We start from the raw sequence: 15,176 nt of genomic DNA, 5'->3' as shown, positions 1-15,176 counted from the left end.
ATCCAAAGCAATCATTGAGTTCTTTCTGCAGTGTTTTTTAGCATGTCCTTGTGGGACTCCCTGAAATAATATTGAGAGTCAGCCCCCACACATCAAAGAGATGCACTCATATGTATGTATTTCAAAATGGCAGGATAGACTAATGTGTAAGTAACAAATGATATAACAAATCATGAACAAATGATGCAGATATTATATTGTTGCAATTTGGGAACCTTGTTGGGATAAAATCTACAAATGGAATATACAGCTAGAGAGATTTAAATTATTTAAAAGGAACAGACCAAATAAAAGAGGAAGTGGAGTTGCACTATATATAAGAAATAGTTAAATGTCTACAGAAATAAAAGACAAGAATGATGAAAAGTGTCTTTAATGCTTTTGGGTCAATATAAAAGGCGGGTGGGGGAATGGTGGGGGAATAGGTGTATACTATAGGCCAACCAACCAACCAAACAGCCACCCATCTCTTAACCAGAATTAGCTGTATCCATATTGAGGATTGACATTTCAGCCTCATGCCAACATTCTCTCTTGAGACTGGAATGTATTGAGAGATTTTCTAAGGGCTGTTTGGGAGGAAGTTCTCCTGTCTCACTCCTGGGCTCATTTTCAGAGTTTCACCCATTTGTGATTCCTCCGATTTGGCATCTGCCTGTTGATTCACTCAAGAGTTTAGACAAATGATGCCTCTACTTGTGGCCATTATCCAAATCATAGTGATTTATTTCTTCTCTTGGTGTTAAATCTCAAAAGACATTTTGGATTGCTTTTGGATATCAAACACAGACATAACATGCTTGCACTTTGATATCACATCAAAGCCTTTTTGTATAATGTCTTTGCACTGAAAAATCTTGGGGGCTCTGGAGAAAGAAAGAACCTTGAAGGCTTTTATGACAGACAAGGCTGCATTTGCTCCCTTCCCCTTCAGATTGGAAGGCTTGGCTGGACTCTGTCTTGATTAGGAAACCTTTGGAGCTTCTGTCTTGGAAGAGGGCTTTGGATTCTTCCAATTCTTCATTTAATTGGGTCTTCAAAGCAAGGCTGGAGACTCCACCAGGAACACAAGTCATGTTGCTGCTTCTGCTGCCCGAGAAAGTTCTGGGAAATCTCAGAGCCAAATGCATCCTGACTCTGAAGAGGGACGAAGTGCACCCACAGAACTATCACAAGCCAGGAGAGTTCCTCATCGGTGGCATTGTCTCTGGAACAAGGGTGTTTCTTCTTCCATTAAGCTTCAACAAATCTCCTTTGACTCAAATTTATCAGTATGTCAAAGTTTCTGCACAAAATTAGAGCCTCTCCATTCCACCCCAAGTTCTAAAATTTCTGCCACTTCTCTTATAATGAATGATCTTTTTGATCTGCCAGTTCTTCTCTCTTTCTGTCTCATTTCATCCTTGGTTCATCCTTTCCAACTTGAAATTCTCAAATAAATAATCAGTAGAGAATTTTATTATTTCTTCTTTCTGAAGAAGCAGCTTCTGCTTTTCTTGACATCCTCTCAGCAGTATTGGACTGTGGATGGACAAGAAAGGATGGTTCTTCTCTTCTACCACTCTCGTGCCCAATAAGGTCATCAGCACGGGTAGAAAAATGCAGAAATGTTGACTTTTTCTCTGAAGTAAAAATGAGATAATTTTGTCATAAAACACCTATTAAATGAATGGATCCCAAATCAGAATTGAATTTATTAAATATGTGAATCTTGCTTGAATGGATGCCAGCATCCTATTCACACAATGAGTTAAATGTCAGCTAAGTCTCTATGGTGGACATACAAGCCATCTAAACACCTCCAGAAATTGAGCATTTACTGCATTTGTTAACAGTCATAGTTGCTTATTTGATGTGTCATTGTGGGTGTCTCTGTCTGTTTGTGTCCTTTAATGATTCTATATTTCATGTGGAATAATAGGTCATACTTCCAATTATTAATTATTGTTGAAGATAAGCAAGCAAAGAGGCAGAAAGAGACTGAAAGTCAGTCTGAAATCTTAATACAACAGCAAGAAAAGGACAAAATGAAGAATTAGCCAAAACTGAATTTGAAACTGAATTATGTACAAATGGTGAACATGTCATAATGAAAATTTATAAGGTTTAAGGATTTGAAGCAGAAGATAAACAGGCTCAATTTGCATGATTGAATGCACTATTAAATTTGGATATTAAATAGAGATGCAAAGCATTTGGGTAACGAGTATTCGATTTACATTCTGCCATAAGTTAAGATATATATATATATATATATATATATATATATATATATATATATATATATATATATATATATATATATATATATATATATATATATATATATATATATATATATATATATATATATATATATATATATATATATATTTGAAATAAAATGAAGTATTCTTGGTATAGGACATCAGAGACATTATAAACATTTGTAAACATACTTCAAACCAATGCAAGAGGTGGGAAAAGAATGGCGAAACATTTTATCATGCAGGGTGGAAATTTTAGATACAAATTGACACAATAATGAAAAGAATTTGAAAGGCTAAAAATCATGAAGAAAACAGAATTCTTTTTATTGGGACTTCTGAAAAATGAAATTATAAACTATTCATAGTAGATTTTACGTATGGTAATTGCAGCAGGATTATTGTAAGTTCAAAAATGGAAGAACCATGGAATTCCCACAATGGAGGACTAGCTCGTTGCAGAAATGAAAAATTATATGTTGAAAAGAAGGTTGGAAAGGGTTTATTTTCTCTTTTTAATTTCTTGGATCTTTTCTTCCTCTATCTATTTCTTTCTTTCCTTTCTTTCCCTTTTCCTTATTATTCATTTCCTGTAAAAATTCTTAATAAATATAAATTTAAAAAATAATTAGAGAAAGTGAATAATAACTAGATCACTTCATACATAACGTGCTTGCAGTATCCAAAAATAAAAGAAAAATGGAAAGTAACCCAAAGTTCCGTTCAGATAGGTGAAAGATTTTTGGGTGATTTGAAAATGCCTCCAAACCTCTCAGCTTTTAGTGGATTAGAAATACAATTGTTAAAAGTTAAATAAAATGCTGCTTCCATTGATTATGCCCTGAAATATTCATACTTTCAGTAAAACATCAACAGATTACTGGAAAATCCTATCCTTCCTTTTCGCAATCCAAGTGATCAACAAGGATCCCAACATTTTGTTCAATGACACCCTGGGATACAACATCTATGAAAATTATTTCAATGCACAAATGACCTCGGAGGCTTTGCTGGACCTGCTTTCGGAGGGAAAGGCCAACGTTCCCAACTACAGCTGTGGAAAGCAGAGAAACACAGTGGCTGTTCTGGAAGAGGCTGATACTGACATCTCCTTCCAGATTTCGACCATGTTGGGAACCTACAAAATCCCACAGGTGTGTCTTTGTTGGGAAAACCATTTGTAGACATGCAACATACAGCCACACAGCCTCTCTTGTAAATGAAGAGCAAAGTTCCATTGTGGGAATTGCATGAAGTAAGGATGGAGGTTCTATCAAATGGCAGAGAAGGAGCAGAGAGGACAATCCCTGACCCAGTCATTATACAGACTGTGCATCTCTGCTGGCTCTTTGCAAGAGCCAAATGTTGCACTAAAGCAGTGCTTCTCAATTATTTTCTGTCATGCCCCCCCTAGGAAGAAGAAAACATTTCGTGCCCCCCCCCCCGCACGACTGTAAATAGTATAATTTGTCTATAAAATTGTTATAAGTACACCTCTGCATAACATAGCACACCGGTCTTTCCTCGTCTCCCACCGTAGTCACATGCTTTCTTTCCTCTTTCCCTCTTACTTGTCTATCCTTCCTTCCACCCTCCCTTCCTCCTTCCCTTCCTTCCTGCCTCCCTTCCAGTTCCCTCCTTCCTCTTTCCCCCTGCCTGCCTGCCTTCTTTCCCTCCTGCTTATCTATGCTTCCTTCCTTCCTTGCACCTCCCTCCCTTCTGCCTGCCTGCCTTCTTTCCTCTTTCCCTATCCTCCTATCCTTCCTTTCTCCCTCCCTCCTTCCCTGCCTCCCTTCCAGTTCCATTCTTCCCTCCTTCCTTCTGCCTCCTTCCTGCCTGCTTGCCTTCTTTCCTCTTTCCCTCTTACTTGTCTATCCTTCCTTCCACCCTCCCTTCCTCCTTCCCTTCCTTCCTGCCTCCCTTCCAGTTCCCTCCTTCCTCTTTCCCCCTGCCTGCCTGCCTTCTTTCCTCTTTCCCTATCCTCCTATCCTTCCTTTCTCCCTCCCTCCTTCCCTGCCTCCCTTCCAGTTCCATTCTTCCCTCCTTCCTTCTGCCTCCTTCCTGCCTGCTTGCCTTCTTTCCTCTTTCCCTCTTACTTGTCTATCCTTCCTTCCACCCTCCCTTCCTCCTTCCCTTCCTTCCTGCCTCCCTTCCAGTTCCCTCCTTCCTCTTTCCCCCTGCCTGCCTGCCTTCTTTCCTCTTTCCCTATCCTCCTATCCTTCCTTTCTCCCTCCCTCCTTCCCTGCCTCCCTTCCAGTTCCATTCTTCCCTCCTTCCTTCTGCCTCCTTCCTGCCTGCTTGCCTTCTTTCCTCTTTCCCTCTTGCTTGTCTATCCTTACTCCCTCCTCCCCTTCTTCCCTCCCTCCCTGCCAGCAGCTCCTCCAGCATCCCAGCTGGAAGCAGCAGCACAACAGTCACCGTTACCAGGGGCGAAGGGGTGGCGGTGGCAAGATCGGGCGACCGCCGCCCCTTTGTCCCTTCCCCAACAGCGGCTGTTGCGCTTCCGCTTCCAGACGGAATGCTGGCGGTGGAGCTACTGGGGGGGAGGCGAGCTACCTGCATAAAGACGCCGCCGAGGGCATGGCAGAATATATCCCGACTTGAAGTGGCAGCGCTGGGGACTGCTCAGAGACTCATCAGAGCCGCGGGCTGGAGCTGTGCAAAAAGTCTGCTTGGGCTGGGTGGGGGGGGGAAGGGAGGGAAGCCTGGGACAGCCATGCTTCCCCCCCTCCCACCCCCGCCCGAGCAGGCTTCTTGCACAGCTCCAGCCTGCGGCTCCAATGAAAATCCACAGTGCGAAGTGCTGCCACTTCCAGGCGGGATATATTATGCCTCGCCCACGCCGCCGCCGCCGTTGCACCCAGATGGAAAGGGAGCCTTCGCGCCCCTCTTTACGGAGCCTCGCGCCCCCCCAGGGGGGCGCGCCCCACTATTTGAGAACCGCTGCACTAAAGTGAGAACAGATGCAGTTTAAGCAGAATGACCAGAGACTCCCTATAAAAGGTTCTTCATTACAAGGAGTGGAACAATTCCCCCATTAGAGCTAAATGCAGCTTTTATAGTCTCAAAAAAAAAGGTTTTTTTTCCCCCTTTTCAGATCAATCACGGTTTTGAGTCCCAGGTTGTGAGTGATGGAAATCCTTTCTTCTACCCAATGCTCCCTGCTGAGGGAGCCCATTACCCAGGGATGGTGAAGCTGCTCCTCGATTTCAAGTGGACCTTGGTGGGTCTCCTTGCTCCAGACACTGAGAAGGGAGAAAGGTTCATGAGGACGATGACTTCCATGCTGGTCAGGAATGGCATTTGCCCAGTTATATCACAAACCTTTTCTCCGGTTTCTTTGAAAGCGAGTGTAGACTTGTCTTTATACATGAGTTGGAGAAAGATGAATGTCTTTATTTTTTGTGCAGAGCTGACTGCAAACCTTAATGTAGGTCTTTTCACTTTACATCAGATATGTGAAATGATTGCTGAACCTCCTAGAGGAAAAGTCTTGATCACCACAATTCGCTGGGACTTCACTGCTTATATGTCAAAAGAAACCTTTCTTGTTCAATACATCCATAGCATATTTTCCTTTCCTTTGATGACTATTGGAATTGAAAAGTATGGCAGGATTGTGAAATTAGACTCTCTCATCACACACTTTTTAAAGACCTCCTTCCTTTGTTCCTACACCAATGATGCCTTTTCAGTGAAAGTCTGGAGATGGTGCAGGCAGAGAGAACAACTGGGAGCTCTCACGGAAGAGGAGATGGACATAATCCTGACAGAGGATGACTATTTCATTTACAACACAATCTGGGCTGTGGCACGGGCCTTAAATGCAGCCTATATATCCAGATCCAGGAGGACATTTATAGGTCGCAAAAATCTGGAAATTCCCATGCTGAAGGCTTGGCAGGTACTTATTTTCTCTTCTGACAATTATATTCTATTTTATTCTGATATTTTTATTGCATCCTGTATTCTGAATATAGAAATTAAATTAAACTCCAATTTTCCATTTGCTCTCCATTCTGCAATTCATTTCACCCTGCTAACTTCTTTCTTCTTTGGCTCTTTTTTTTAACAAGCAGAACCATTACCATGTCACACACAGTCTAAGGAAAGTGACCCATGTATATTAAGTTGTCTAACCTCTCTGTCCTCTCACTTCCTGGGCTGCTCTTCTGCTCCAGGGCAGCCTTTACCCAGAATGGGTCTCATTCTTTGGCTAAGAATCCCTTTGATTTTCCTTTCCCAGCACAAAACTCTCAGTAGAATCACAGATAATAATGGATCTCATCAAGCAGCAGCATATGGAGAAGCCTCTTTGGGCCAAGAAGCTAAGCAGGCTAAGGTCATGTGAGAAGATGAAGAGTTGGGTTGGGGAAAAGTCTAGGTTCAATAAAATGTAAGGAGATGAACTTCATTGGTACCAGAGATCATCTTTCATAATGAAGATCTGGGGTTTCTTCACTATGCCAAGTGACCCATCTTCCCCTCAATTTAGTTTCCTAAGCAAAGCCTGTCCCAAAGGTCCTTTGTCAAGAGACAACTGGACTTTCTGGTTTTTCTTTGAAGACATTTTGCTTCTAATCCAAGAAGTTTCTTCAGCTCTGACTGGATGATGTGGAATAGAAGGATTTATACCTCTTGCAGACAGTTCTTTAGGGAACAATTCCAATTCCTTTGTTGTGATCTTGAGCCAAATATCATCCACATACAGTGCCTGTAACACTGAGTGGGTGGAATTCCTGTGAAAAAGTCTAGGACTGTGGTTTCTACCTCTTCCATGTAGGGATTTGACACAATGGGGAACACAGGTGAACCCATGGTGCAGCCATTGTCTATAGAAACCTTCCTTGTATCTAAAATAGGTAGTGGTCAGGCTGAGGTCCAGTATGGCACGTATGTGGTTTGGGCTGAGGTTGGTTCTGTTACCTAAGGGGCTGTCCTCTAGCAATCAATTCCTGACAGCTCCAGTTGTTGGAATGCAGGTGAAGAGGGAAGTTACACCACGTCACAAACACAGGAATTGGAAGTGTTCACCAAATATATCAACTTGGTGGGAAGATACATCCATTTCACACAGGAAGATGCTAAGGAAACTAGTCTGGCCTTCCTGGACTATGAAGTACACATTGAGGAAGACAGAAGCCTTCACATTGAAGTTTACAGAAACCCCCCCACACACAGATCAATATTTACATTTTAATTCTCATCACCCACTGGAGCACAAAATGGGAGTCATTTGTGAAAATGGGAGTGAGAATCTCCATAGACACTAAACACAACTACTAACAGAGCAAAGCCCCCCATCTTGATCCTCAAAATGAGAACTTATTTTTCTCTTCCTCTGTCTGTTGACCTGTATAGCAGTTTGCAGCTTTGTTTCTGTGTTGAGCATCTGATTTCATTTTGGCTTCATTGGCAGAATTCCTTCAGTGTCTTTGTGTACAACATCCATTTCCTTTTGGATTTTAACTTTGGACCTCATTAGTTCACACTGGATGTAACCTTTGCTGCATTTCCCTTTGGCTTTCCAATCTCTGCAGTGACAGCCGTGAATGGAAGAGATAAAAAACATCATTGTTATTTTCCAAGTCATTCTTGCTTTTTCTAAGGTGTTTATTCTATATCACTCAGTACAGATCCTTTATGCCAGCTCAAATGGAGAGGTCTCGCCAGAGAGCTTCCTGTGTCTATGTAACATTGCCCATTTTCTCTTCCATTCCAGCTTCATCCTTTCCTTCGAACCACTCAGTTTTATAATAATTCCATCAAAGGGGTATATTTGGATGAGAATGGAGAGCTGGTAGAAGACCTGGACATTATGAACATGGTGCTTTCCCCCAATTTCTCTATCAAGAAACGTGCCGTTGGGAGGCTAGAAAGAGTGGGATCCTTGGATTTCAAGTTGATGATGAACCAGAGAGCTATTGCGAAGATGGAAATTTATGTATGTATTTATTTTTATTTGTTTATTTATTTCATCAGGCATGAATTAGATAACAGATATAAATATGATTATGAATACATGAAATGAATACGAATACAAGGAAATATTAGGACAAGGTTGGTTATGCATACCCCTTAAGGACCTCTAAGGAATGGGGTGAGGTCAATAGTAGATAGTCTAAGGTTAAAGTTTTGGGGGCTTGGGGAAGAAACCACAGTGTCAGGTAGTACATTCTAGGCATTGACAATTGCTGAAGTTGTATTTTCTGCAATCAAGTTTGGAGCAGTTTACCTTGAGTTTGTATCTATGGTGTGCTGTTGTGGTTGAAGCTGTAGTATTCATTGACAGGCAGGACATTACAGCAGATGATTTTATGTACTATGCTTAGGTGTAGTAGATGGTGAAGTTCTAAGTTGTCTAAGCCCAAAATTTCAAATCTGGTGGTATAAGGTATTCTGTTGCAAGCAGAGGAGTGGAGGACTCTTCTCGTGAAACATCTCTAGACTCGTTCAATTATATTAATGTCTGATATGCAGTGGAGTTTCCAGACAGATGAGCTTAACAAGGTGGGGAAAAGACTTTATTCTGCTCTTTCTGAAGGTCATTCCAAGATGATAGCAGAATTGGAGCAGGGACGGATTTGAGATGTCATCTCAGTTCTTCCAGAGAGGAAACATCTTCCCATTAGATGTCCAGGTGTCTATGAGGAAATATTGAACAGTTGATCAAAAGTCTACAAGGAAGCTATATTTATATCATTGGACAAAGTGATTGATTTTGCCAAAGCAGAAATCCATTCAACTTTCTCTTGAGTAGGCACATTAAGAACGTAAAATAAAAGTATAGTGGGAGAAAAAAAAATAGAAGAGAAGATAAATAGGCAAACAACAAGTAGCTTTGATGGACTCTACATTTCTTGTAGGCTTCGAATTTAGCAAAGCTAAAAATTTGGAGACGCCCAAATATTTCCTTTTCCCTCCTTTAGAAAATACAATAAATCATGTTGTGGATGTTATTTCTTTCCTTCTCCCTGCCCAGCCCCTGCCCTCTTCTAGGTGTGTGGAAAGCTGTCCTCCAGGGTTCATGAAGGTAGCTCAGGAAGGGAAGCCCATCTGCTGCTACAATTGTCGTCCTTGTGCAGAAGGAACCATCTCCACCATGGAAGGTGAGTGACAGCAGGAGAAATGGGCAGATTTGGGGAGAATCGGAGATCCTGAGACTTTCCATGAACGGGCACTTTGAAAGGCTTGGCCAGACCTCTTTGAGTCTTGATCAAGATATACCTGTTTGCCATAGTGAATTGTAAGAAACGATCTTGGAGGTTAATGTGATATATAGGTCAAGCAAACAGGGATACAGATCATGGATACAGGATGAGTCTCAGTTAGAGAGATGAGAGAGATGATGTGAGAGAGGTGACATCTCTTACTCTTAATCTTTTACAACACACCTTCCATGTTTCAAATTACTATTTATGTCATTGCTCTCAGTAGTGAGAGTTTCTACATTCCAGATATAATGATCAAAGTTTGATTGGGTATTTATAAGAGGATTGATCAGATTCTGGCAAGTGTCCGTGGCTGATGGGTATTTGAGGCAGCCACAGTTTCAGTTTGCAACCACCTGCCTTGAATCAAAGGATTTACTTCTTTGCCAAAGGAGCCTCATAGGGTGTCTTGGCTGTGCTCTCCATTCTACTTTCTGTGGGCAGGAAGGGCTGGGCAGCCTTATACAAGAATCATTTCACTGCCCTACAATAGTGTCCAAAATTGTGGAAACCTTTTGGGAAAAGCATATTTTTGAGGTTTGATGGCTAATAACACTACTTTGTTTGGAGTAGTACCGTAAATTATATATCAATGGAAAGATAATTTAATCAAAAATGTAATGCAACAGAGTTTGTTTAATTATCTGTATTCTATGAAAAGTTATAGCCAAATAGAGCCAGCAATAAAACCCAGTTAATGGAAGCAATCATTCAATCTTGGTTTCACATGATAACAGCTGCAGAACTAAAAGACTTGGTTCGCTCCATGGGAAGATGTTGTAAGGCGATAATTCATGCTAAACGTTTCCCAAATAAGTATTAACTGACATGGTGATAATTTTTGTATATCTCATCTTTTTCAATGGTGATAATTATTTTTATTTTTTTATTTTTTAAACATTAAAAAACATTAAAAAATCACATCGATTACGTACAGCATGTTGTTTGGTTGCAAGCTTTGTGCATCCGTATTTACAGTTACATATACAGTCATAAATTTTTCATCCAATATGAATAGGTACCTCACTTTCATTTTACATCATATGTTCAATTACAGTTAATATTTCTTCCTTTCAGCAAGCCTAATTCCTTTGCATTCTTAATTATCTATTTGATAACAATATACCTTTATATAATCACTTATTTTTACAATGTAAAAAGACTTTTCCAACGATTTATCTTTATACGTCACTACTTTCAATTATGCATAATCCCGCCAATCATCCATCAAGTTTGCTTATGTTCATTGTTGTCTTTGTACATCATACATTCAAAAAAAAAATGTTATTCCTTCATTTTTAAATAAAATATTCTAAATGCTCGCTTCATAAATATACCAATCTTTCATTACTTCCTTATTAAACTATTTATCAACAACAAAATATCTTTGTAATATACATCACCAATCACCAATCGTCTATTAAATGTACACAGATTCATTATTATCCTTATCCTTCATTTTAAAACAAAATATTCTAAATTATTCAATTCATATGTAAGTCGGTCTTTCATTGTATCATTATTAATCAATTTAACAACATAATTGTATTATTACTTATCTCCTTCAATTAAAACATAAGTAAAACATTTTTCATTTCCAGGTTTTTTTGTCCAACCACTGATAAAACAAGTCCCATATCTTATAAAATTGCTCATCTTCTTGTTCTCTGATTTCAAATGTCAATTAGCTCATTTCAGCACACTCCATTATCTTTCGAATCACTTCCTTTTGTTTTGGTATTGTTTCATTTTTCCAATTTTTTGCAAATACAATTCTAGCTTCTGTTAGAATGTTTATAATCAAATATTTCAAGTCTTTATTGTAAGTTTCTGGTATAATTCCCAATAAAAAATGTCTGGTTTAAGATCTATGTGTTTGTGTATCATTTTCTCCAACCACATGTGAATCTTAGTCCAGTATCTTTTAGCTTCAATGCAAGTCCACAACATGTGGTAGTAAGAACCAGGTATCTGATGACATTTCCAACACTTTTCAGATTTATCCTTAGACATTCTTGAAATTCTCGTTGGGGGTAGATGCCACCTGTAAAACATCTTATACAAATTTTCTCTATATGCAGTTGACATCGTCATTTTATAATTTTGTGACACAATTTCGGCCATTTCTCTAAATCAATCCCATGTCCAAAATCCCCCCCCCCAAGCTATCATAGTTTCTTTAACTTGTTCCTCTTGTAGTTTAACCTCTAATAGATATCCATATAAATTTTTAATTACTTTTTCATCAGTACCTGTTAAAATTTTGTCTAATTCAGTCATTTTGTTGTAAAGAACTTTTGATTTTCTATCTTCATTATATCTAGAGTGTATCTGCACATATGAATACCAATTCATTTCTATTCCTTCTTGTTTCGACTCTTGGATTGATTTGAGTTCACCCTCTGCATTCAATATTTCAACATATCTGTTTGTTCCTTTTTATATATTATTGGATATGAAAAAGCTTCAAGAGTTGATATCCAGACTGGTGTGTTTAAGTAATGTAATCTTTTAACCTTTTCCCAATTTAATAGCAAAGCCTCCCTTATATAATGTCTTCTAAAATAACCATGTGCTTTAGTTCCCTTCTACCATAAAAAAGCATGCCATCCCAACAGTAAATCATGACTCTCTACATTTAGTAATCTAGAGTTTTTTAGTGTTATCCACTCCTTAATCCACATCAAGTTTGTTGCTTGATAATATAACTCCCAGTCAGGTAAGCCCAATCCTCCTCTTGTTCTAGCATCTTGTAGCAACTTAAGTTTTATTCTTGCTTTTTTCCCTTGCCAAATAAACTTCAAAACTATTTTATTTAAATCTTCAAAAAAATCCTTGCCCAAGCTGATTGGAATTGTCTGGAACAGATATAGGATTCTGGGTAAAATGTTCATTTTAATTGTAGAAATTCTTCCTATCATTGATAGTTGTAAATTTTCCCATTTCATCAAATCAGTCGCAATTTGTTGCTTTAGTCTAATATAATTGTCCTTCTTAAGAGTACTACATAATTCATGCTAAACATTACCCAAATAAGTATTAAGTGACATGGTTATAATTTTTGTATATCTCAGTTTTGCTATGTGTTTCAAGTTTCTTCTTTATAACTGCTATTCTAATAGCAAATCCTTCATCAAAGTTATTCAACTACATTCTTGATTAAATTTCCATTGATATATAAATTTATGGTACTACTCCAAAAAAATGGTGTTATTAGCCATCAAACCTCAAAAATACTGTACATTTTTCCCAAACGTTTTCCACAATTTTGGCCAGTAGTGTATCTGTTCAGGTGGCCCCTCTTTTGGGTCAGCCTCAGGTGACTTCCATTCATATTTCTTGAGGCTGACATTCCACAGGTACTGCTGGAGGCTCTTCTTTAAAGTCTTTATCTGAGTCCTGGCCCATGATGAGGAGAGGAGAATTATACATTGAACACATTTTGATCTCCTCGCTCCATATCCAACTCATCTTCACCTCCAATTAACGTTTTTTTTCCGCATGGCAAAGGTAGTGTTTATCCACTTCAGCTGGCATAAGCCACACTAGGCAATCCTCCACATGTACTTCATTCCATTGTAGGCAGGATCTCATTGGTGCCTTAAAGCTTTGGCAAAAGGCTGGGCTCCAATTTTCAAGAGGCTCAGCAGTGAAAAGGTAACATGGCGGAACTGCCTTCCTTAAATTCCTCCTCCCTTCTTTTTCTCAAGAAGTTCATTGATGAAATGCTGACATCAAAAAAGAAAAGTAATGTTAAGATGTTCTAGATGGAGGGAAATGAAGAAACATTTTGATTTCAACTAAACAGTCATTCATACCAACAACTATTTTATCCAAAACTGCATTTTGATTAAAGAACATGTTAAAGGAAGATCCTTTTCTTTTTCAGATGCAGAGAAATGTACCAAATGTCCAGAAGATCAACATCCAAACACCAATCGAGTTCACTGTATCCCCAAGATTAAAAGTTATCTTTCTTACAAGGAAAATCTGGGGCTCATCCTGACTTCCATTGCTTTCCTCCTCTCTTTAACCACAGGCTTTGGCTTGTGGATCTTCATTAAATTCATGGAAACCCCAATTGTAAAAGCCAATAACGGGGACCTCTCCTACATCCTCCTGGTCTCCCTCCTGCTTTCCATCTTGACCTCCTTCTTGTTCATTGGCCGGCCAAGGAGGGTGACCTGCCTCCTCCGACAAACAGCCTTCAGCATTGTCTTCTCCATTGCCATTTCTTCCATATTGGCCAAAACGATCACAGTGGTGTTAGCCTTCTTGGCAACAAAACCAGGGAATAAGGTTCAGAGATGGTTGGGGAAGAGCTTGGCCAACTCCATTGTCCTTTCTTGTTCTGGTCTCCAAGTTGTCATTTGCATCATCTGGTTGGGCACTTTCCCCCCATTCCCTGACTCTGACATGCGCTCCCAACCTAGAGAGATCATCCTACAATGCAATGAAGGTTCTGTCACCATGTTTTATGTTGCCCTTGGGTACATGGGCTTCCTGTCTGCTGTCTGCTTCACGGTGGCTTTTCTGGCCAGGAATCTCCCTGGGGCCTTCAACGAAGCCAAGTTGATCTCCTTCAGCATGCTGGTCTTCTGCAGTGTCTGGGTGTCCTTTGTGCCTGCCTACCTGAGCACCAAGGGGAAGTACACGGTGGCTGTTCAGGTCTTCTCCATCTTGGCCTCCAGTGCTGGACTGCTTGGCTGCATTTTCATCTCCAAGTGCTTCATTATTATTTTTAGGCCAGATCTGAATACCAAAGAACATCTCATGTCAAAATAAAATTTAAAAAATGACGTTTACAAATTCATTATTTTTCAAAAATGGCATTTAGTAGTTTCAATTAACAGGTTTTGATCATTTAACATTTATGTATTGAACTTATACGATTCTCATCTTGTCTAAACTCAATGCAGCTTACAATCAATAAAAACAAGTGAAACTTTAAAACCTTCAAATAATAAATAGTATCACTAAAATTGCTTTACAATTGATAAAGGTGGTGAGTGGTGAGGAGGAAGATGCACAGGCGGAGCAGATATCCCTCCTATTCCTAAAGCTACTCCTGTTCCTGTTCTTCTGTATTCCTAAGCAAGACAATAACAAAATACCAAGTCTTATTTTTAGTCATGATAATGTGGGTAAAATGAGTTTCCAGATGAATCAGTTTTTCCCTTAAGCAAATGGGGGCCACACACATTTAAGAAACCTCCCAATAAGGAATGTAGCCTTGCAGCTCCTAGTGACCTGTGGGAAGTTATATCAGAACATTCCCACAGCAATTCCTGAATCTGAAGATGAAAAGGTGTCTTATAACTAAGGCTATTTTTCTTTGAAGATAAGAGAAGGGCAAGAAATAATCTGAGATTTCTTTTTTTTTCCAAAAAGTTTTATTGGTTTTTTAAAACATTTATAAGGAAAAGGATAAGTGGAATGGTTACAAATTTTGGCAGTTGCAAGTGTGGCAGATGCCCCCTCCCTCCAAACTCATAAGATATATCTAAGTGTAAAACATTAATACATAATCATAAAAAATCAGCATATTAGTTCTAGAAAAAAAAAGTTTTCAATCAATTTATATAGATATGATATATAGTCTAGATATGATTTCATTATTACTTTCGGTCTGTTTATAACATTGTGGTTTTCTTATTCATTTTTGTGATCTGAGCTTTCTTGGTGTTGCCCCTTCACCCCCCGCTGGCAGAGCTCCGGC

The 15,176-nt window shown here is 39.3% G+C and overlaps 1 protein-coding gene across 1 annotated transcript; it reads left to right on the top strand.

Moving 5' to 3' along the window:
- Nucleotides 1–7,041: 7,041 nt before the first annotated feature.
- On the top strand, nt 7,042–14,336 carry LOC309382648 (vomeronasal type-2 receptor 26-like; the record flags this gene model as incomplete). The annotated part of the gene is made up of 4 exons (XM_081934373.1): nt 7,042–7,158; nt 7,969–8,190; nt 9,229–9,355; nt 13,347–14,336. The coding sequence occupies 4 exons, from the start codon at nt 7,042–7,044 to the stop codon at nt 14,240–14,242; spliced, it is 1,362 nt and encodes a 453-aa protein (XP_081790499.1). The 3' UTR covers nt 14,243–14,336.
- Nucleotides 14,337–15,176: the final 840 nt, after the last annotated feature.

The sequence above is a fragment of the Natrix helvetica genome, assembly GCF_964273705.1.
Source record: "Natrix helvetica genome assembly, chromosome: 1".
Classification (NCBI taxonomy): domain Eukaryota; kingdom Metazoa; phylum Chordata; class Lepidosauria; order Squamata; family Natricidae; genus Natrix; species Natrix helvetica.
The sequence above is the reverse complement of the archived record's forward strand: the minus strand, read 5'-3'. Positions and strand labels throughout refer to the sequence as shown.